At 38.5% G+C, this 24,989-nt stretch overlaps 1 protein-coding gene and 1 long non-coding RNA gene across 22 annotated transcripts in view; one reads left to right on the forward strand and one right to left on the reverse strand.

Moving 5' to 3' along the window:
• LOC128312880 (uncharacterized) overlaps nucleotides 1-24,989 on the reverse strand; it is a 430,418-nt gene that overhangs the window by 368,237 nt on the left and 37,192 nt on the right. For 7 of the 20 annotated variants that reach the window (XR_008292780.1, XR_008292768.1, XR_008292773.1 and 4 more), the window contains exons 1-2: nucleotides 13,497-18,149; nucleotides 12,267-12,324 (exon numbers count right to left, since the gene is read on the reverse strand). The exons of 2 other annotated variants lie outside the window; for them this stretch is intronic. This is a non-coding gene — a long non-coding RNA (uncharacterized LOC128312880). Of the gene's footprint in view, nucleotides 1-12,266; nucleotides 12,325-13,496; nucleotides 18,150-24,989 lie in introns of those variants that run through there. 11 more of the 20 variants (XR_008292781.1, XR_008292771.1, XR_008292769.1 and 8 more) reach the window with 6 other exon arrangements.
• The window catches only part of IL7 (interleukin 7), a 65,291-nt gene continuing 52,781 nt past the window's right edge, over nucleotides 12,480-24,989 (forward strand). Inside the window, exons 1-2 of one of the 2 annotated variants that reach the window (XM_015083152.3) lie at nucleotides 12,480-13,082; nucleotides 19,058-19,191. In XM_015083152.3, the coding sequence (XP_014938638.2) occupies nucleotides 13,073-13,082; nucleotides 19,058-19,191 (144 nt within the window). In that variant the 5' untranslated portion in view covers nucleotides 12,480-13,072. The remainder of the gene's footprint in view (nucleotides 13,083-19,057; nucleotides 19,192-24,989) is intronic. The other variant, XM_015083151.3, reaches the window with a different exon arrangement.

The raw sequence follows: 24,989 nt of genomic DNA on the forward strand, positions 1-24,989 counted from the left end.
ATATAAAATGAAAATATATATTCTTAAAAGTTTAAAAGTACATTTAAATCATTTAATACCTGAGGACATATTTGTACTTGGTAAACAGCTCTAATTTCATAAAGTTTAAGATAAAAAAAAAAGTTCCGAGGGCTCCTGGGTGGCTCAGTCAGTTAAGCCTACGACTCTTGATTTTGGCCCAGGTCAGGATCTCATGTTTTGTGAGTTTGAGCCCTATGTCGGGCTCTGCACTGACAGTGTGGAGCCTGCTTGGGATTCTCTGTCTCTCTCTCTGTCTCTCTCCCTCCCCCTCTTGTGTGTGTGCACGTGCTCTCTCTCTCTCTTTCAAAAAAAAAAAAAGTTCTAATACGGGTTAGTTTGGAATTAGAACCAAAAGATCCTCACTTTTCTAATATAAATAAAAGTTTAAAAGTCTCAGAGAATGAAAATAACACAGAACATCATTTTGAAAGGAAAGAAATAATAAGAAATAGAAATTATTGGTCACTGGGGGGAGAAGCCAAGATGGTGGGACAGCATGGAAGTTTTTTTTGCATCTTGCCTCTGTGAAATACAGCCAGATCAACACTAAACCATCCTGCACACCTAGAAAACTGATTTGAGGATTAACACAACAATCTGCACAACCTGAACCACAGAACTCAGCAGGTACGTGGTGCAGAGAGGTGAATGAGGGGAGGGAGAAACCCACAGAGGGCAGGGAACTGTTTTTGCTTGCAGGAAGATGACAGAGACGGGGTGAGGGGTGGGGGAGCTTGGGAAAAGCACCCTCCCCCCCAAAGCAGGTGGAGAGAAAGTGGAAAAGTGGAAATAGCCACAGGGACTGAACTGAAAAGGGAGAAAGGAGAAAAGAGCGGGTTTAAATGCCACTAAGACTCTATAAACAAGGGGAGCGGAGAGTCTGCAACTCCGCAGCTCTATACCTGGTGGTGCTCTGATGAGAAGGGCGAATCCCCAGGAGCAGAGTGAAGTCCGGGCAGTTCTCGGGCGACATGGGGAAAAGCGGCTCCTTTGCTGGGAGGACATTTGGTAGAAGCTGTGCAGCTGACAAAGGTGCCAGCAGACCCCAGGGAACAAACACATTCTCTGGTGCTGGAACAAAGTCGCTAGGAGTGAAGCCTGGTGCCAGATGTGTGTTGTGATTTTCCATAATCCCCGAAATGCTGCTGCTACACAAGTGCATGAACATTTTCTGGGGTGGGCTGGCATCCAGCAACAGTCTCTGGACACCAGCAGCAGCACAGTCCTGCAAACGTTCCAGGGTGTGGCCGGCACCCGGCCATTGCTCGGTGAGAACCTCCCCCAGAAAGTCAGAGCGGGATAAAGCCACAGTCCCCGGGAAGTGAGGGGTTGGGAAACACAGCCACATCTGAGATACAACTCAGGAGGGAGGTGCCGCCAGGCAATCGGACGGCTTGGTCACGGGCAGTGTAAACGCGAGGAGTGGACAGAAAACAGAAACAAAGGACAGGCGCGCGATTGCTGATCTGGAGAACAAAGGTCTGTAACTACAGACTCGGTAACTGGCTGACGCCATCTTCACCCCCTCCCGCGCATGTGCATACACACCTACAAGCGCCACAACAATCCACTCCAGTAAGCTAAGTAGCACCATCTAGTGGAGAACAGAGCTGTTACACTAAGCCCCGCCCACCTGGGCCAACCTCCCTCTTCAGGAACACCACAAGTCTCTCCGCCTGCTTAGTATACGGACTATAAATTGCTTCATAGTTTGACTTCTAGGGGAAAATGATGTAATTTCAATGGTACTTTGGTCTCTTTGCTAGTCCATCTATTCAATTTTCTTTTCTTTCTCTCCTTTTCATTTTTTTCTTTTTCTTGAATACAGAAAGAAAAAAAAATATTTTTATTTTCAATTTTTATTAAAAATACTTTTATTTTTTACTATATTTTTTACTTTTTTGTAAATTTCTCAAATTCGATTTTACTTCCATAATTTCATATTATTCTATTTCATTGTATTCATTTTTTCAAATTTTCAAATGTTTTCCTATTTTTTTCCTTCCTCTTTTTCTCTAATCTATCAAGCTCCATTCAACAACCAGACCAAAACACACCTAGGATCTAGCATCATTTATTTGATGTGTGTGTGTGTGTGTGTGTGTGTGTGTATGTTGTTTTTACTTCTTTACTTTTAATTCTTTTTACCTTATTAATTCCTTTCCTCCTGTCAAAATGATGAAATGAAGGAATTCATCCCGAAAGACAGAGCAGGAAGAGACAACTGACAGGGACTTAATAACAAAGATACAAGCAAGTTGTCTGAACCAGAATGTAGAATCACGATAATAAGAATATAGCTGAGGTTGAAAATAGATTAGAATCCCTCTCTGTGGAGATAAAAAAGTAAAAGCTAGTCAGGATGAAATAAAAAATGCTATAATTGAGCTGCAATCTTGAATGGATGCCAAGGTGGCAAGGATGGATGAGGTGGAGCAGGGAATCAGTGATATAGAGGACAAACTTATGGAGAATAATGAAGCAGAAAAAAAGAGAGAGACTAAGGTGAAAATACATAATTTAAGAATTAGAGACAAGAGTGACTCATTAAAAAGGAACAATATCAGATCATAGGGGTCCCAGAAGAGGAAGAGAGAAATGGGGGTAGAAGAAAGGTTATGGGAGCAAATCATAGCAGAAAACTTTCCTAACCTGGGGAAAGACACACACAACAAAATCCAGGAAGCACAGAGGACTCCCATTAGATTCAACAAAAGCTGACCATCAGCAAGGCATATCATAGTCAAATTCACAAAATACTCAGGCAAGGAAAGAATCATGAAAGCAGCAAGGGAAAAAAGTCCCTAACATACAAGGGAAGACAGATCAGGGTTGCAGCAGACCTATCCACAGAAACTTGGCAGGCCAGGAAGGAGTGGCAGGATATATTCAGTGTGCTGAATCAGAAAAATATGCAGCCAAGAATTCTTTATCCAGCAAGGCTGTCATTCAAAATAGAAGGAGAAGTTAAAAGTTTCCCAGACAAACAAATATTAAAGGAGTTCATGACCATGAACCAGCCCTCTTCTGCAAGAAATTTTAAGGGGGACTCTCTGAGGGGAGAAAAGAAGGAAAAAAAAAGACCAAAAGCAACGAAGACTAGAAAGAACCAGAGAACACGACCAGAAACTCCAACTCTACAAGAAGCATAATGGCAATAAATTCACATCTTTCAGTACTCACTCTAAACGTCAATGGACTGAATCCTCCAATCAAAAGACAGAGGGCAACGGAATGGATAAGAAAACAAGATCCATCTATATGCTGTTTACAAGAGACCACTTTGGACCTAAAGACACCTTCAGATTGAAAATAAGGGGATGGAGAACCATCTTTTGTTGAATGGTCGACAAAAGAAACCTGGAGTAGCCATACTTATATCAGACAATCTAGACTTTAAAATAAAGACTCCAACAAGAGATGAAGAAGGGCATTATATCGTAATTAAGGGGTCTATCCACCAAGAAGACCTAACAATTGTTAACATTTATCCTCCAAATGTGAGAGCACCCAAATATATAAACAATTAATCACAAATATAAAGAAACTCATCAATAGTAATACCATAATAGTACTGGACTTCAACACCTCACAGCAATGTACAGATCATCTAAACAGAAAAGCAACAAGGAAACAATGGCTTTGAATGACACATTGGACCAGAGGACTTAACAGTTATATTCAGAACATCTCATCCTAAAGCAGCAGAATATACATTCTTCTCCAGTGCACATGGAACATTCTCCAGAATAGACCATATACTGGGACACAAATGAGCCCGAAGTAAGTACAAAACAATCGAGATCATAGTGTGCATATTTTCAGACCACGATGCTATGAAACTCAAAATCAACCAAATACTTGGAGACTGAAGAACATCCTACTAAAGAATGAATGGACCAACCAAGAAGTTAAAGAGGATAATAAAAAGTATATGGAAGTCAATGAAAATGATAACACCACAACCCAAAGCCTCTGGGACACAGCAAAGGCGGTCATAAGAGGAAAGTCTATAGCAATCCAGGCCTTCCTAAAGAAGGAAAAAAGATCTCAGATACACAACCTAACCTTATGCCTTAAGGACCTGGAAAAAGAACAGCAAATAAAACCCAAAACCAGCAAAAGACAGGAAATAATAAAGATTAGAGCAGATATTAATGCTATCGAAACCAAAAAAAAAAAAAAAAAAAAAAAAAAAAAAAAAACACAGTAGAACAGATCAATGAAACCAGAAGCTGGTTCTCTGAAAGAATTAACAAAACTGCTAAACCACTAGCCAGTCTGATCAAAAAGAAAAAGGAAAGGACCCAAATAAATAAAATCAAGAATGAAAGAGGAGAGATCACAACCAACACAGCAGAAATAAAAACAATAAGAAGAGAATATTATGAGCAATTATATGCCAATAAAATGGGATATCTGGAAGAAATAGACAAATTCCTAGAAACATACACACTACCAAAACTGAAACAGGAAGAAATACAAAATTTGAACAGACCCATAACCAGTAAGGAAATCGAATTAGTAATCAAAAATCTGCCAAAAATCAAGAGCCCAGGGCCAGATGGCTTTCCAGGGGAATTCTACCAAACTTTTAAAGAAGAGTTAACACCTATTCTCTTGAAGGTGTTCCAAAAAATAGAAATGGAAGGAAAACTTTCAAACTGTTTCTATGAAGCCATCATTACCTTGTTCCAAAACCATACAGAGACCCCACTAAAAAGGAGAACTATAGACCAATTTCCCTGATGAACATGGATGCAAAAATCCTCAACATGATATTAGCCAACCGGATCCAACAACACATTAAAAAAATTATTCACACGACCAAGTAGGATTTATACCTGCGATGCAGGGCTGGTTCAATATCCGCAAAACAATTAACATGATTCATCACATCAATAAAAGAAAGGACAAGAACCATATGATCCTCTCAAAAGATGCAGAGAAAGTATTTGACAAAATATAGCACCCTTTCTTGATAAAAACCCTCAAGAAAGTAGGGATAGAAGGATCATACCTCAAGATCATAAAAGCCATATATGAAAGACCCAACACTAATATCATCCCCAGTGGGGAAAAACTGAGATCTTTCCCTAAGGTCAGGAACAAGACAGGCATGTCCATTCTCCCCATGGTTATTCAACAGAGTATTGGAAGTCCTAGCCTCTGCAATCAGACAACACAAATAAATAAAAGGCATCCAAATCAGCCAGGAGGAGGTCAAACTTTTACTCTTCGCAGGTGACATGATATGGAAAACCCTAAAGATTCCACCAAAAAACTGCTAGAACTGATCCATGAATTCAGGAAAGTGGCAGTATATAAAATCAATGCACAGAAATCGGTTGCATTCCTATACACCAATAATGAAGCAACAGAAAGAGAAATCAAGGAAGCGATCCCATTTACAATTGCACCAAAACCATAAAATACCTAGGAATAAACCTAACCAAAGAGGTGAAAAATCTATACACTGAAAACTATAGCAAGCTTATGAAAGAAATTGAAGAAGGCACAAAAAAGTGGAAAAAGATTCCATGGTCCTGGATAGGAAGAACAAATATTGTTAAAATGTCGATACTACCCAAAGCAATCTACATATTCAATGTAATCCCTATCAAAATAACACCAGCATTCTTCACAGAGCTAGAACAAACAATCCTAAAATTTGAATGGAGCTAGAAAAGACCCCCAATAGCCAAAGAACTCTTGAAAACGAAAACCAAAGCAGGAAGCATCACAATCCTGGACTTCAAGCTGTATTACAAAGCTGTAATCATCAAGATAGTATGGTACTGACACAAAAACAGACACTCAGATCAATGGAACAGAATAGAGAACCCGGAAATGGACCCACAAATGTATGGCCAACTAAAATTTGACAAAGCAGGAAATAATATCCAATGGAATAGAGTCTCTTCAGCAAGTGGTGCTGGGAAAACTGGACAGCGACATGCAGAAGAATGAAACTGGACCACTTTCTTACACCGTACATAAAAATAAACTCAAAATGGATGAAAGACCTCAATGTAATACAGGAAGCCATCAAAACCTCGAGGAGAAAGCAGGTAAAAACCTCTTTGACCTTGGCCACAGCAACTTCTTATTCAACACGTCTCCGGAGGCAAGGGAAAAAGCAAAAATGAACTACTGGCACCTCATCAAAATAAAAAGTTTCTGCACAGTGAAGGAAACAATCAGCAAAACTAAAAGGCAACTGACGGAATGGGAGAAGATATTTGCAAATGACATATCAGATAAAGGGTTAGTATCCAAAATCCATAAAGAACTTACCAAACTCAACACCCAAAAAACAAATAACCCAGTGAAGAAATGGGCAAAAGACATGAATAGACACTTCTCCAAAGAAGACATCCAGATGGCCAACCGACACATGAAAAAAAGCTCAACATCACTCATCATCAGGGAAATACAAATCAAAACCACAATGAGATATCACCTTACACCTGTCAGAATGGCTCACATTAACAACTCAGGCAACAACAGATGTTGGCGAGGATGCAGAGAGAGAGGATCTCTTTTGCATTGCTGGTGGGAATATAAGGTGGTGCAGCCACTCTGGAAAACAGTATGGAAGTTCCTCAAAAAACTAAAAATAGAACTACCCTACGACCCACCAATTGCACTACTAGGCATTTATCCATGGCATACAGGTGTGCTGTTTTGAAGGGACACATGCACCCCCATGTTTATAGCAGCACTATCAACAATAGCCAAAGTATTAAAAGAGCCGAAATGTCCATTGATGGATGAATGGATAAAGAAGCTGTGGTATATATATACAATGGAGTATTACTCGGCAATCCAAAAGAATGAAATCTTGCCATCCACTACGTGGATGGAAGTAGAGGGTATTATGCTAAGTGAAATTAGTCAGAGAAACACAAATATTTTATGACTTCACTCATATAAGGACTTTAAGATACAAAACAGATGAACATAAGGGAAGAGAAGCAAAAATAGCATAATAATACAAAATAAATATAATATAAAAATAAAAAAGTAATATAAAAACAGGGAGGGGGACAAAACATAAGACAAAACTCTTAAATATAGAGAACAAACAGTGTTACTGGAGGTGTTTTAGGAGGGGGGATGGGCTAAATGGGTAAGGGGCATCAAGGAATCTACTCGTGAAATCACTGTTGCACTATATGATAACCAATTTGAATGTAAATTTAAAAAAATACATTAATTAAATTAAAAAAAAGAAATAGAAAATATTACATTTCACTGGTCAAAACAATGTCTTATCCAGGACAGACCAGGAACAAAAGTGTTTGTCAGAGAAATAATGTAAGGAGGAAGACATGATTAGAAAATTTGTTAGTTAAACATTAGGGAGAATTGCTAACATAGTAAAAAAAACAAGGAAATCAAAGCATATAACCGCCATTTCATAGGCCATATTACTCAAGAAACCAATGACACTCTGCTCCATTGTTTGAAGAAATCATTTCCTGAAACACCAAACTCAACAGCTCAGTGTTTTGATCTCTCAAAAACTTCCATTTTTGTGCTTTTCACATTGAAGTGTATATGTCACTACCAGCTAATGTATTGAATTTTCAGGCAAGCATGTCAGTGGTAGTTCCAGGCTTTTGGGTTGCTAATTAATCGACACACTATTGGCATAGAGGAACAACTGATACCCTGGGAACTCAGGGACATATAAGATCTTTTTTAATTATTACTATTTATGGACTTAATTACCGCTGCAATACACTTAATCATTCTATGTCATGTACAAGTTAATGGATATTCTAAGAGTCCAATCAGAATCCGACACAGTGACAATGTGCTGGAGCAACTTGGCTTGCCTGAAGGAGAAGCAGATTGAACTAACTTTGTAATTTAATAACAATAAAAGGATTTAAATAAGACACACAGTCCTCCATACTAGAAAAAGAAGTCTAAATTTAAATTAAATATAAGAATTTTGACATGCCTACCAGATCCCTAGACATATCGATGTCAATCAGTAGTTGTTACTATAACATTCTTGGATATTACCACAGGTTTGCCGAGAGCATTGGTCCTCTGTAAGAATAGCAAGTCAAGACCCGTGCAATTGGATATCTCCCTTTTCTACAAGTCATACTTGGAAAGAATCTGTAACTTGAATTCTATTGATTTCAGAGAATTCCAGGTTGAATAAGATACTGTCGCTATTGTCCATGGAGCTCACAAGAACAACTCAACATCTTCACATAGCAACTGGCTGATATTAAGGGACTCTGTCCAGGGATTTTAAAGCAATAAGGGGAAAATATTTTTCCACTTTCTTCAAATAATTTCCACGAGGAAAATTGTCATAAGTGTAATCTTGTTTAATTAATCATCTATAAAGGCAATAGTTAAAGCACAGTCCCTCCAAAATTTAGTACCTAAAAGAAACCCCTAATTGCCAACAACATACCCATTAGTGTAAAAAAGGACGGGATGATGCAAACTACATAAGCTACTGCTCCTCCCTCTGAAAGACAATTTGGGCAATATTTCATCCTTACCCTAGCCAATACTCAATCCAGAGTACACAGGTGAGGTCATAGAAGACATTGCAATAAGAAACATGAAATTAGACACCAGATTTATAATCGATTCTGGTTGTTTAGAATTACACAATTTAAGGACTAAAATGAAAGAGGAGAGAGAAAGGAAGGGATCACATGAAGAAATCGTGTATCTTGGGTTTCTCAGTCCATCCTTTCCTGCTTCTTCCAGAGAACCTAATTTCACTAATTATTATATAAATATGCTTTAGTACCACTCATTCATGAAAACAGAAACTTCTATTATGCTTTACATGCCTTTCAAACCATAGCCTGATTTCTTTTATCTTACCAAAGATCTTTTAAACGCTGTCTCTTCTTGCATCTTCCCTGGTACCCCACAAATTGGAATATAGCTTTTCTCTATACTGCTCTTCTCAAATCGTTGTCACAAGAACCACAGACAAACTCTGCTCTGCCAAATTAGTGGGCACACTACCCAAACACATACCAATTATAAATATAACTGCAAAAGTCTAAGTTAAATATTAGCAACTTGAATTTAGCATTATGGTAAATTTGATTCAGGAATACAACAAGAAAAAAATATGACCATGTAAATGGACGCTCAGCAGTCATTTGATAAAATTCAAAATCCATCCTCAAGCTCAGGCTTGAAAATAAAACAGATATGATTTAGAATTATAGGTTGTCCACTTACACCTATTTTTCCATCAGACAGGTAGATTAACATTTTTTAGATTTTAGTTTCACTAATTTTTAAAATGGGTCTAGATTGCCTTAACCCTTATTTGAAATACATCTCATCCTTTCCTTTTCATAACATTCTTTATCTTTGAAGTCATACATTTAACATACATTCCCCCCCTCCCCAGAGTGAAACCACCTTGAAGACATGCATATATGTGTGTGCGTGACCAGTTACAGAATTTGCAGGGCCCAGCGCAAAGTGAAAATGAAAGTCCCCTTATCCAAAAATAATTAAGAATTTCAAGACAGTGACTGCAGAGTATTAAATTAAGCAGGGAGCCCTTACATGCATAGGCCCCTGTGCAACTGCACAGTACGTATAAGGCTTTATGTGTGTGTGGTGAGTCTGTGTGTGTGTCTGTGATTGACATATGTTGAGTATTATGCCTGGAAAATTAAGTCATAGATACCTGAAAAAATATCCATAGACAGGGGTGCTTGGGAAGCTCAATTGGTTAAGCATCTTAATTCAGCTGAGGTCATGATCTTGCAGTTCACGAGTTTGAGCTCCATGTCCGACTCTGTGCTGACAGCTCAGAGCCTGGAGCCTGCTTTGGATTCTGTGTCCCCCTCTCCTCTCTGCCCCTCCCCCCCGCCAAACTAAAATAAAAACATTAAAATTTTTTTGAATCCATAGACAGAAAGATAGCTAGCATTCAGATCTCAGACTATAAACAATAGTCATATTAAGTTGGGTAAAAAGTAGTTCATATAATTAATAAAGAAAATGTTTTCAACTTTACCACAAACTAACTAGTTTGACTGAAGACTGTAGAACAACTAAAAAGACATTGATTAACCTTTAACGATTCTCTCTTTAAGTAGACATTCCTATCGTTTTATTTCAGTTCTTTCTATTACATTGTTTAAATCATTCTGAAATGATGTCTTCCTTCTTAATATTTATTGATTGTAATTTATAAACTGTGTACTATTTTGTTTCCGTGGTGATTTTTCTGCACGATTCATGGATTCTATGAGTGAACATTATAGTAACCACTCCATTTCTCTAGTTATAAAACATGAGCATATAAAAAAAACATAAAATGTTTAATCCTTGTCCATCTGTTTGATAAAAAATAATGTTCAGCTTATCAAAATATCAACCACTGACTTCATTTTGGAATTTTTCCCAAACAGTATTTATTCTCTTATACACAGAAAAATAATAACTTGATGTAGTGACAATGTATCCCTTTTCATACATCAATAGCAATTTCAAATTCTTTATGAATATTTTCTTCAGAGTGATTCTTTACATTTGGGGCCAAAATTTAGTGAGGAATTTACATGTCCTCTCCTGGAGCTCTACATAATTTCCCTTCATGATTCCCCAAAGTTCATTTATGCACAAGCCTTTATTCTGCCATGTTTTATGGTGACTGCATGAAAAAGGAAGACGGATTTCCTCTTGAGCAAGTTATTGATGAATGCTCTTTTATTTGTCCTGAAAAGTTTTTTTTTTTTTTTAAAGGTGTAGGCTATGTGCAATTGCATACCTCAGTGGTGCTATCAGGGATTTTAAATTTATAAATGACCAATCTAGGTGTGTTCAGTTACAGAATTCATTTTTAAAACTCACTCCAGCCTCCTGTTTCTCCAGTCCCCACTTGCCACTCTAGGTTCCACTCAAATGGAAATACTTGGCTTTTTCCACCCCATTCTGTCTCCTGGTCTCTATTGCTTCTCTCCACTCTTCCTCTTTTCTTCTATTTCCCTCTGCCTTTATGTACGTCCTCTTCATGTGTGTTCTCATTCATGCATTTTCATACAATTGTTCTCTCTCATTCTGTCACTCACTTCCTGAATGCCTGTGTACTGGGTACTGTTCTTCTAAGTGGATGTAGGCTTGGCTGGGCACAGGAAAGAAAAGGCGTGGGGAGCGTTGTGAGATGTGCAGCAGGGAAGATCAGAGAAGGCAACAGTACCCAGATCACCCTGAACCTGGAGGGCTCGGTACACAGTGGGAAGTGGCCAGAGGGTGACCACAGAAGGTGGTATTGTGGAAATCAAATATCCTGCTGCTGTGAGGAGAGTGAAGGAGGCTTCAGCAAGGGTGAAAGCTGGATGATCCCCTAGACAGCAGGGTTTTAATGATCGGCCCATAGGCAATTCACATAATGGAGAGATTGGTTCAGGGTTCATTTTAGAGGTAAAGTTGACAAGACGTGCTTATGGATTGGATGTGAGAAGTGAGACTAAAAGAGGAATCAGAGATCCAGCTGTCAGGCTTGAGCAACTCTGTCTCACTCTCTATTTCACTGTTATTCTCTATTTCTTTCTCCCTTCTTTCTTTTCCTCTTTTCTTTGTTCACACTGTAATAGACTCTGGAAGGTTCACATCCCTACTTTAGTTCCTGCTTAAGTCTCCATTTAGAACTCAGAAACTCCAGAAAGCTTTCCTGAGGTCCCTACAGTGGGGAATAGACACACCCACATGATACCTGACACTGCCTCCCTCTTGGCACCAATCTCTACACTATTCACAAGGATCACTAACACAGAGTTTGCAAGCATGAACTCTGAGTCAAAATACAGCAGGTTTGTGCCCAAGTTCTATTACTAACTAGCTAAGTGAACTCTAGCAAGTTACTTAAGGAAGTCTCTGTTCCCACATCTGTGAAGTGTAGATAAGAAAATTGTCTACTCAGAGAAAAGTTTGCATGAGAGGATATATATAAAATGCTTAGTACAATACTAGTACAAAGCAAATGCTAGATAGATGATAGCCATTATCATCATCATTATTGTCACTTTACAGTACCCATCTTCTTTTACGCAGGGTTCCTGCCGAATATCAGAAAACTAATTCAAACAGGAAATAGTAAAATAATTCAGGCTTAGAAAAACACACTAACTCTTCAGTAAAACACGGTAAAAATGGATAGTATGATTTATTGGCCAATTCTGACAAATGTATACGTGGAAGTTATAGTCGGGTTCAAACATACCACTTACCAGATTAGATGCACCCACAGGATTATTTTTCTTTGAGGTCTCACCTGGGCAGGTGCATCTACAAACCACAGGGCAGAAAGAGACTGATTACAGAGGTTGAGGGGCTGAGGGCGTGACCCTCTTAAACATTCTTTACTTCCTTCCACCCCCCCCACCCCCCCGCCCCAAGACGTCTTGGCATCACTACATCCGTGGCGACGCCTCCCTTGTGGCGTAGGCTTGCAATAGCCCAGCTTTCGCCCTACACATTTGCGGCTTCCGTGGACACATTAGCAACCAACGCTTTTAGATCCCAGTCGCCTAGCTTTGCCAAGGCGGTCAGAGGTCATTTGGAGAGTGTTTTGCCTCGAATGGTTCTCATTCAGAAGGCCATCTCATTCCTTCTGTGGTGCTTTGGAAATTCGCGCCCTCCTCTGGTCCCGGTTCAGGTGCACAGAAACGTCTGGGGGAGGACGCAGGTGCTCAAGAGAGGTGGGGCGGTGAAGGCGCCCGAGTGGTGAACCCAAAGATCGAACCTGCAGACCCAGCGCAAAGTAGAAACTGAAAGTACATTGCCGGCTGATCCTACGGAAGTTATGGGAAAGGCAAAGCGCAGAGCCTGGCCGTGGTGTGTGCCGCCCCCCTTGGGATGGATGAAGCAGCAGGCGCGGCGTGGGTGAAAGGAACCAGCCGCAGAGACCGCCCTACCCCGCACGCGCTCCCAGCAACTCCGCGGAAGACCAGGGGCCTGGCAGCGACTATGGGCGGTGAGAGCTTGCTCCTGCTGCAGTTGCGGTCATCATGACCACGCCCGCCTCCCGCAGACCATGTTCCATGGTAAGGACTCCTATTCCAGGCGCACCGGTTCGCGCGCCCTGCACGCCCGGGGACTCCAGGACGCTTTGCCGGGCCCGGCGCCCAGGCGCGTCCGGGAACAGTCCAGCCTTGCACTTTGGACCTGCCGAGAGCACTGGCTCTCTCACAGGCAGGCGTCAGCCGCGCCTCAGTACCCTGGCCCACAGCCACTTGCACTTGGGACTGCTGCTCCTGGCCGGCTGCGAGAAGCCGTCCCAGACGCCGGCTTTCCGTCCCGAGCCCTAGAGCTGCAGCCTCGGCGCCGCTCAGCGGTGGCAACCAGGTCTCAGAGGTAGCCAGTGGCTCGCCGTCAGTCTTCCCGAGCCAGCGCTGTCCTCGGTCAACCCGGCTCCCAGCCCGCCCTTCCCGAGCTCCTGGCGGCGCCCAGTTACTCACAGGCGCCTGGAGAGGGGCGAGTACCTGGGCTCCTGTAGCTCCGTACTCTCTAGAGAAGTGAAAGCGAAGCTCCCACGGGACGCGCTTTTAAACCCTAAAGGGACAGGTCCCTGGAAAACCCCGTTTCGCCCCCTCAGTGAGGCTGGGAGTTTCCGACTGGGGCTGTACCTCGTGCCCTTTGCTGGGAAACCGAGTCCTTGAGCTGGCACCGAGAAAGGCGAGTTTCGGGTTTTTGTTTTTCCTATATGGGTGCTCCTTGGAGGAGGCGGGATTAAATAGGCAAAAGTTCAAATTCTAGGCTTTTGCTAGGATCCGATATATTTTATTTGTGCGGACTACGGACAGAGAGTAAAAAGGACAAGGGCAGAGCTGAGTCGAGGGACCGGGATTCCGGTGGCAGCCATATGGCCAAGGAAAAGAGCCAGAAAGTTTACTGGAAGGGGAAAAAGGAGAAGACGAGATGTGAGGGGCGAAGATCTGTTGAGGGAAATTAGAATGCTTTATAGTGAATACTTCCTCAAGCAAAAAAAGACGGGTGGGGGAGGGTGCGGGAGTAGGGAGCAGTTTGCTCTTCCGTTTGATGCCTGGTCTGTGCGCTTTCCAGGCTGCACCGTTAGATCAAAGGAGCCTTTCCTTCCTCTCTCGTAGGTGTTAAAGAATCAAGAGTTGGCATAGCGAAGAAGTACCAGATCAGTACCAAAATAAAGGGGGTTGTGGGGATAGAGTGTGGAGGACAATTATGGAAAAAGATTTGTAATGGGTGCCGTCCAGAAGTTCAGCGTAGAATTAGAAATTAGGTATATCCCTGCCTTCCTTACAATGCCATGGATCGCCTGCAATTCTTTCTTTCTTATTGCTCTTGGTTCTAATCCCTGCATCACCTCTGATTTTAAGAGGAGAGGTTACAAAGAGAAAAGAAAAGAAATGGAAGCTAGGGTATGCATTATTAACAGGGAGATTTATTTCCTGAAGTGTATCTATATTGTTCATTTACGATAAGGTATTATTAGCAAACAATAGAATAGAAAACTGAACTTCTCATAATGTGTGGCTTTTGCATTTTGTTCCAAGAGATTTCACTAGAAGCTTAAGGACAGAGTTACTGTAAGGAGGGTTTTTTGTTTTGTTTTGTTTTGTTTGTTTGTTTTTTGTTGTTTTTTTGCTATTTGTTTTGGGAGTTGAAGTCGTTGAGACCCTACTATGTGGTTCTCAACTATGCTGTCTAGTTTAGGTAATGTAATCATATTTGAGGGGCAAAAGTGGAATAGTAATAAAGACAGGGAACCGAGAAAGATGAGAAAGCCTGAACAGGTACACAGGACAATCACACATGGTACCGCATTGATATTTCCATATCTGAAACAAAAATGAAAAGGCTATTTTATAGGACCAAGTTACATGTCATATTCACACTCATGCACATGAGATTATTTTCTAGGATCTCACCTCTGACACATAACCTAGTGTAATAAGAACAAATATTTAATGTCTGTTTTCTGAAATAAGAGTGTATTATGGTACAGTATTTCAGAGCTTGGCCAGGAAGCACCTTAGTGAGGTTCATGTGGGAAAAGATGGGTTTTTGTACATTCCCGCTAACTACACACACACACTTTTTTTTTTTGTAGCAAGCAGTGTAGCTCGGTGGCTAAAAGCTGAGTTTCTAAATTCTTCACTCTTCACAAAGTTGCTTTGTTCCTCAGATTCTCCATCTGCAAAACTGAGTAACTGGTAGTACTTACCTACAGAAGTGGTTATGAGATTAAATGAAATATTGTATGCAGTATCATAGGACAGCTGCAGAAATGTCTTTAAGGGTTTATCATGGGATTTGTGGATAGAGTTTACAGTGCAATCTTAATATTGGCTGTGGCAGATATTAGATTTCTTTAGCTGTAATCAAACTTATGTTTGTAACCTTAACGAGATGATTTCCATACAGCAGATGGTTTTCTGTTTATTAATTTTTTGTTTGCTTTATTGCACCAATTTGCTTGCGCCAGTTGTTCATATTAAAGGCAAGTCTTATATATTCAGATAATGTTTTCTGTTTCATCCTGAATGTCTTTTGAGTACTTTTTTTTAATTCCCAGTGGAAATGGGTCTATGAAATGTTATAATGGATATTAAATAAGCACTTATTGGTCTTAAAGACTGATGAAAGATTGGATTTGATACACAGTAGAAACTAATTTTTTCTAAGTTTATTTATTTATTTTGAGAGAGAGGGGCACAGAGAGAGAATCCCAAGCAAACTCCATGCTGTCTGCACAGAGCCTGACTCAGGGTTCAATCTCATGAACTCTGAGATGATGACCTAAGCAGAGATCCTGACCTGAGCCAAGATCAAGAGTCAGACGCTGAAACCACTGAGCCACCCAGGCTCCTTTGTAGAAACTAATTTTTTTACGTTCACTTTGACCCCATAACTTATACAGCTGAGGATTGAATGTATTATTTGGCTTAAATTAAAAACCAACAAGAATTTTTTAGACAGTCATCATTCTGGTTTGACCAAATTCCCTACTGAAAACAAATTCTACAGTTTCAATCCCTTCAGGAAATCTAAAGACAATTCCACAGGCCCAAGCTTGCCTTGCATTATTCCTTATGGTTTGTCTTTTCTGTAACCTGAAGAAAAGTTCAGGGTTGGGAAAAGGGTGCATATCTATGTATAACCTGAAACAAAACAGAATAAAAGCAGAGATTGTTTCCTGTTGTGACAACGATGTCAAAATCGTGCTCACACGAGGCAATATTAATATGTTTACTCTCTATATGGTGTGGAGAAAAGACTTCAATTGTAGACCAAACTGCAAATTGTTAATTCCAGAGGTGGGAACCTGAGAGATGTGAGTCTGAAGCCCTGGGTGTGTTTGCAGTATTGTCCAGAGGTGATGTCAAGTCTAAAGAAATGCCTTATTTGGATGGCCAGGGGGATTCTTAGAATTACGGTGCTTGAAAGTTGAATGAGACGTTGAGAGATGATCTAGTCTAAAGATTTCCTTTTACAAGTCAGTTAAACGAGACTTAAAAGATGCTGTCATTCAATCAGTCTCACAACACATTGTCATACAACCCCTTGTCAGAGCAAGACAAAACCCCCAAGTCTCCATACTCCAAACCCTCTGTGTTTTGTATTGCTCTAGTCCCTCTGGAGCTAAGCTGTTTAACAACAGCAACAAAAGACACTCTTTACAGACAAGGCAAATTATGTTTCAGAACTGAGAAATTAGTTGTAGTACATAAAAAAGACTGAGGTTTCTACCAAGCCATCATTGAAAGCCCTGATAAATGTCATTCAATGAATAACTGAATTGATACGAATTTGGGGAGCACTAATTACTGAAAGTTAAGGTGAAGAGGACACAACACATACTGCTCATAGAAAGTAAAACGGCCTCCTTTATTAAAACATGAAAGGTGGACGTTTGAAATAACATTCATGTTAAATAGTAAAAATGTCTCTTTTTTCATTAGTATTTAATTATTTTATTATATTCCCCCTAAATTGTATGCTGTATAGCTTCTCCTTATCATCTACTCTTTCCAAATACCTTTGGGACACCTGTAAAACGACAGAAAAAATGAAATTTGGCTGTATGCAATCTATACAAATCCAGTATATTTAGTGAATAAATAGCAATTGATTATTGTTTGAGAATCTTCAGGATGCAGGAACATTAGTACAAGAGAGAGGCAAAGCTGTGTAATATTACACAGAGATGGGTTTCATTCAGAGGACTAATGTAATTACATGTTATTAAAAGATTATGGCCATTTCTGATAAAATGCTGGTGAGGCACTAAACTCAGATTAGAATCTGGACCTGGGACCTACCATCTGATTTTTACAAAAAAAAATTTGCAGGACTCTTTTGATCTTTACAGATAATGTATGTAAGGTAACAAAGTGCTTGGCACATGATAGGTACTCAAGGATAACTATCGTCATCATCATTATTCATCTCCTATGTGAATTTTGCCTGAACGCATATAGACACTTAGCGGCAGAGCTATGAATACATTACGTGTCTCATTTTCCTTCTCTTACCTTGTCAAGTGTCCATGATATATGAAGATGAGATATAGGATTCATATTTGTTGTTACACCTGCTATTTAGCCCAGTTCCGCTATTTGTAAAAATCTGGGTCACTAATAGCATATAATTTATTGGGGAGTGCTATTGATTTTTATATGACAGATAATGATATAATAGATGATAATGTTATTGGGAACTTTATGATGTATTTAACAGTGTTTAGATTGTCATAATATTAGGTCCTTGGGTTCCAAGGAGTATTGTTTGTAGTACTACTCAGAAAAGGCACAGATGTGAAATGTCTTGCAGTCAACAAGTACAATTAAACTTCATTTGGAAATTCACAGGAAATATATTGTCAACTTAGGTCAAAAGTTTGCAGAAAGATGCAAACAAGACATTTTCACAGGCTTACGAAGAATAAGTCTGTATATGACCAGATTTTAATGTCTCTGGGAATAACTGGCTTTCCATCAGTGCATTATTACTGTCTGAAATGATAACCATTTTTAATTTCATTCCTTTTGTTTAGACGATTGTCTCTAACTGGGAAGGCTTACCCAAAACAGATATAAATCATTAGCTAACAGGGTGTGAATTTATTTATTGGGTTTTTTTAACAAGAAGTGTTAACAAGTTTTTTAACAAGAAGCTAGATAGAACTGTGTTTGAAGAAAATAGGAGTCTCTGGGCACTTAGAAACTGAAAAGATAAAATGTCAAAATATAAATGCCAACTTTGTCACAGTTCTGGGAAGGGTAAACCCTTTAAGGCCCAGTATTAAAAAGAAAGAATGTAATTACGGTGCAGAACCTTCTGCACTGCTGCCTCCAGAAGCAGCTGGATACCTGGGCAACCATCAAGGTTTACATAAATATACATGCCACAAATCATAAAATTTCAAAAAATTTTAATTGTTTTTTTACCTATAGTTTACTTGTTTACCTGTAGATGCTTTTTTTGTAGAAATGTTCAACATAAACTGAAATTGAATAAACTGATTTATACCCTAGAGTGTTTTTCAGAGGCAAAGAGGCTGCTTTCATCACGCCTGTTCGGCACTTTTCCAAAGAGTAATTTTTAAATAAAAAAGTAAAAGAAATCTGAACTCTAAAATGTAATCTTACTTTGGCTGTTACATAATATTGAATTTTAGGGTTCTTCCCACACTATCCAAAAGCCAAGATGCATTTTAAAAACTTACTAGAAATAAATGGTCAGTCTGGGGTGCCTGGGGGGTGCTGAGTTGGTTAAGCGTCCGACCCTTAATTTTGGCTCAGGTCATGATCTCACAGTTCGTGGGATATGCCCCATGCGGAGTTCTAGCTGAGAGCTTGGAGTCTGCTTGGGATTCTCTCTCTCTCTCTCTCTCTGCCCCTCCCCGGCTTGTGCTTGCTCTCTCTCTCAAAATAAATTTAAAAAGAAAGATAGAAATGGTCAGGCCAATTGAAACAACACAATCAAACTATATAATATGATGTATAACATTTAGCTTATTCTTACTCACTGTTCAATTTAGTTTCTTTTAGGTATATCTTTGGAATTCCTCCCCTGATCCTTGTTCTGTTGCCAGTAGCATCATCTGATTGTGATATTGAAGGTAAAGACGGAAGAGAATATCAGCACATTCTAATGATCAGCATCAATTACTTGGTATGTGCTTGTTTGTTTTTCTCACATTTTAACAGTTTTATATTCAAGTATCCATCTGTATTCCTTGGAAGAAAGTGGAATAACTAAAGAGCAAAATTTAATGAGCTACTAAGTACATATTTTTATAGTTGGCATCATTATATCCTTTTAAAATAATTCCTTAGTAGACCTTCAGATTCCCACCACTATCCATTTCAGCCCAGTTCCATTCACTACTAAATTTCTTATAAGCATAATTTAGCATAACTATCTGCATTTCCTCACTTCCTGATGACAGTCACTGTAGAACACTATAATAGAAAAGAGAAAATAACAGAATACAACATTAAAAAATTATCATGAAAAGAGGTATATAGTTATTTTATCTGACTGTGTGTACATGCATATGTATTATACAGATATTTTTATACCCATGTATATAAGTAACTTGCTGTGAATTAATTTTTTAATTTACTGTGGACTTTTTTTTTACAATATATTTTATATTTTAGAGCAGTTTTAGGCTTGCAGAAAAGTTAAACAGAAAGTAGAGAATTCCCACATACTCATTCTTCCTCTGTACAATTTCCCTTATTATTAACATCTTGCATTTGCATGGTACATTTGTTAAATTGATGAACCAATATTGATACATTATTATTCATTAAGGTCCATAGTTGACATGAGGGTTCACCTTTTCTGTTGTCCAGTGCTTTGGGTTTTAACAAATGCAGTATCATGTATCCACCATTACAGTATCAGAAAATAGTTTCAGTGCCCTTAAAAATCCTTTGTGCTCCACTGATTCATCCCTCCCTCCTTCCCTCCACTTGAATCCATGGCAATCATCAATCTGCTTATGGTCTCTATAATTTTGCCTTTCTAGGATGTCATATAGTTGGAATCATGCAGAATGTAGCTTTTTTAGACTGGATTTTTTCACTTGGCAATGTATATTTAAGGTTACTCCATGATTTTTTTTGTGTAAGTGTTTGGCTTAATAGCTCGTTTCTTCTTTTGCTGAATAAAATTCCATTGAATGGATATACCGCATTTGTTTCTCCATTCACTGATTGAAACACATGTCTTGGTTGCTTCCCATTTTGGGCAATTATGAATAAAGCTTCTATAAGCATTCATGTACAGGGTTCTGTGTGTACATATGTTTTCAATTCATTTGGATAAATATCTAGGAGAGTTATTGCTAGATCATATTGTAAGACTGTCTTTAGTTTTATATAAAACTGTCAAAGGGTCCTCCAAAATGACTATACCATTTTGCATTTTTACCAGCAATGGATGAAAGCTCCTGATGCCTCGTATTCTCACCAGCATTTGGTGTTGTCAGTGTTTTTAATTTTAGCCATTCTAATAGGTGTGTGATGGCATCTCATTGTTGTTTTAATCAAGTTCCCTAATATCGTAACATGTTGAACATCTTTTCATACGTTTATTGCCATCTGTACATATTGATCGATGAAGTATCTGAACTCACATCTAAACTGACATCTTAAAAATATTAAATCCTATTGTGAAATATCTTTCCATTTATTTAGAGCTTTCTTTGATTTCTTTCATCAGTTTGATATTTGTCCTCATATAGATCCTGCTTACGTTTTCTCTGATCTGTATCTAAGTATTCCATATTTATGGTGTTATTGTAAATAGCGTTATGTTTTGAATTTCAAATTCCAATTGTTCATTGCAGATATGTAGGAAAGCAATTGACTTTTGTATATTATCCTTGTATCCTGAAACTTTACTGTAATCACTTTACTAGCTCCAGGAGGAAAAATCCTTTGGGATTTTTTACACAATTATTCCACCTACAAAAAATGAATTTTTTGACAATTTAAGAGCTATATCAACATAATCAGATGTGTTGATTTAACAGATAATCAGTTCTTGAAGCCCCAAATGGCAAAGGAGAACCCTCTCAAATGTTCATGAGTTGGGAGAAATTGTCTAATCTGCCCCCTCCTGCCATTCCTTATCATCCTCTCCACATGCTTATACTAAAGTAGCACGTGACACATAGAGAAAATCATTGTTCTACCTCTTAGAGGGATATGGGAAATTCAAGATAATATTGAACAGGGACCACAGAGGTCCCTGATTTTTCTCATTGACATGGAAAAAAAATGTACACTAAATGGTAATTATATCATTTTATATTTCATTCATTTTTGACACGACATTTTCTGCATTAATGCTACTAAATTAATGTTTTTGAGTCAAGATAATGCTTTTATTAAGTTTTATTATCTGGGCAAGGAATCAACTAGTATTGGTCCTACATTTATAAATAACTATTATGTGTGTAAAACTGCAAAAAAAGAAAAAAATGCTACTAGCAATCCAAAAGGAGAGTTTTATCTACCAGATTCATAGCACATTTTTCCTGGAAATTTAGAGGAGCTTATCTCATTAAACCACACAGCAGCAACAAGAACAACAGCAGCAGCAATGATGCTATTTAAACAAAGCAAAATATGGCTACTCTTCTTAAGAGATTAATTCACAAGACATGGAAGAGTGTATGAACTAATCAATTCCAGTGAATAGTGCCATGATAATCTCGAGAAAGCTGTTTGTAAATGTGAGGTGATAAATCAGAAGGAAGGAGAAAGAATTCACAAAGAATTATTCATATCAACATGAAGACTATTCATTCACTCAGTGTGTACTAGACGCTTTGTGGACATTACTGGGTTTGAGTCTCAGGGACACCATAATAATACTAATATTTACGAAATGTTTGTTATGTTCCAGGTGCTAGCCAAATAAACAGTATGCCTGTAAGAAAGGTGCTTTTATCACATTTATTTCACAGAGGAAGAACCTGAGGCTTGGGGTGCCCAGTTTGTGTCAGAACCCGGATATGAGCCTCTGCTGTTAACCAGCACACTCATCTGCCTCTTGATAGCAATATCTGTGTTAGTGTATTCATGAAGCAAACATCTGTTTGGAGCCTGCTATTATGGAAAACCTTTCTGTGGGGTGAAGTGGTGGGGGCTTCAGGGTAGATATAATGATGGACTAGGTATGGACCCTTTTTTAAAGAAGCTTTCATTTGGTGATGGTTAAGTCTTGGTGTGAAGTATGCAACTTGCATACTTCATATGGAGCGGCTGCCATACTGTCATTCAAAACAAACAGACTGGTTGCGAGCTAGATTTGGGAATCAGAAGATATAAGCTGGGTTCTCTGAGGAGGAGAATAGATTAGCGTGGCCCTAGGAGAGAGAACATGCTGTGGGATAGTGCACTGATCTCCAGACTTTAGACAGTACACTCATTAGTAAAATTTTTGGAGCCTGCACTACATATACACATTTAGCATTTATTTACATATTAGAGCATTTCATAGTATCTTTTTCATACATTAAGAAAGATATATATATATATATATATATATATATATATATATATATGTATCAGAAGAAAATTTACAAAGGATGAGATAAAAACCACATGTAGATAGGATTTCTAAAATTTTCTTCCCGCACAGCAGTGGAATCCCAAGCAGGCCCTGCACTGTCAGCACAAAGACTGATGTTGGGCTTGAACTCATCAACCGTGAGATCGTGATCTGAGTCGAAACCAAGTCCGACGCTTAACTGACCAAGCCACCCAGGTGCCCTCACATACCTTACCTTATTTGAGCTTCACAATACCCCTATGAGGTGATAATAATAACAATAGTAATAATAATAATAACTAATACAAATACAAGGTTTACAATGTGCCAGTGCTGCTGTGAGCACTTTCTGTGTATCAACTTATATGATTCTTAAAACACTTCTAGTAATGGGGAAACTGAGACCTGGATCACATAGGTAGAAAGTGGCAACACTGGAAATCAAACCCCAGCAATCTGGTTCCAGAAAATATACTCATTATTGTGAGGAAAAACAGAAAATAGCTCTGCTATTGTTTTGGCTATTTCAGGTCCTTTGCAATTTCATATGAATTTTAGAGTCAGCTTTCCATTTTTAGGAAGAAGTCAGTCAAGAGTCTGATAGGGATTTTGTTGCACCTGCAGCTAAATGTGAGGGCTTTGTCTTTTCAACAATGCATAACAGTGCTTCTGATTCATGAACACATGAACGTGGGATGATTTTCCTTTTATTTAGATCTTCAGTTTCTTTGAACAAATATTTTGTATTTTTCAGACTGTAAGCTTTGAGCTTTTTTTGTTAAATGTATTCCTGGGTAATTTATGTGTCTTTGATGCACTTGATATTGTTAATGGGATTGTTTTCTTAATTTCATTTTAAAATTGTCTGTGGTTCTTAACCCAGTACTCCTTGTACACTTACCTAAGTTTATATCTTATTTCCCCATACTAGTCAGTAAGTATCTTAAGGACAGTTTATGCTTGATTTATCTTTGTATCCCATAGAATGTTTAACAGAGTACCTTGCATATAGCAGTTTTTCATAAGTAACTATATGAATTATAATAATATATGATAATAATGAATGAATTCAAAATCAGTACCATAAGTTAATGAGAACCCAGACCTTGTTTCAAATAGGCTAGAAGTCTCTTTACTTGAACATCTGTTTCTTTGGAAATTTGTTATGAATCAAATGTCGGGTACCTTCCTGATATTCAGTCTGAACTAGTTTGAGATGGTGAATACTGTTGTGTTTTTTCCATAAAAAAATATTTTGCCTAAACATGATTCATATGGTTGAGTTACATAACTCTTAGTCACCAACACAGAGGCTGATAAAAAATAAAAAGGCTGCTAGATATGGTCACATACTTTCTAGGAATGAGTCAGTCTGATTATAGGCACATGAAGGGCTGTTCTTTATTGTAAGTTATTAAGTTATAAAATGTGAATAGGTGATAACTGGCTTTACAATTTCCAATGTCTTTAACTCCATCTCCATCTTTATTTGAGGGGCCTTCACGGATTCAACTTCCGTCTTTGCATACATAGATGGCCCTAAGGTTTACACCCCTTTCATAAACTTTAGCACCATTTAATTTAAATACCAATTAGAAGTCTGTACTCAGATGTACTGTACTGGCACATCATGCATAATAGAAAACTAATTATCATCACTTTTCACCTGTTCCTGCTTCTACATTCTCTATCTTAGGTAACATCATTTGCATTTGCCCAGTCTATCAGTGTTGAAAGCCTGGAATTATCCCTGGCGCCCTCACTCCTTCATTTCATCCATCACAGATTATTATACCTCCTGAACACCTGTTTAAGTCATTCATCTATTGACTTCCACTAGTATAATTTTAGATCAGGCAGTCCTCGAACATCACTGAGATGGCTTCCATAGCCATCAGGAGGTTCCCCGCTGTATGATCTCCCCGCCACCAGAGTGCATCTGTCCTCTTTGCTGGCACTTTGTTATCTTTCCATAATTCAAACCTGATACACTCTCTTTCCTTTTCAAAAAGCTCTTTAACATTTAAAAATCTCTCTCACCTGATACCAATTAGACTTTGATCTTGCATTTCATTTCATTGGTTTGCTGATAAAGGTAGCCAAGAAAATAAATGATCAAAGTCTTGTCAAACATTACCTTATAAACATGTCTAAATATGTTTAAAAACTGTTATTAACAGAAGAAAAAAGATTTAAAGGAGCTAAAGTAAACCTTAAATTAGTTCTTTTTATATCAGATTATGCTAGAAGATAAATTCTCTGTGTATATAATTTAGCAGTCTGACTGAATCAGTTGCAATTTAACAAGAGAAGTTAGCTTATAAGAGGCCAGTCTTTTTTTTCTATTAATGCTTTATTTTAGTTATAAAAATAAAATCAAAATACACTACTTCAAAGAC

This window comes from Acinonyx jubatus, chromosome F2 (genome assembly GCF_027475565.1).
Source record: "Acinonyx jubatus isolate Ajub_Pintada_27869175 chromosome F2, VMU_Ajub_asm_v1.0, whole genome shotgun sequence".
In the NCBI taxonomy this organism is placed as follows: domain Eukaryota; kingdom Metazoa; phylum Chordata; class Mammalia; order Carnivora; family Felidae; genus Acinonyx; species Acinonyx jubatus.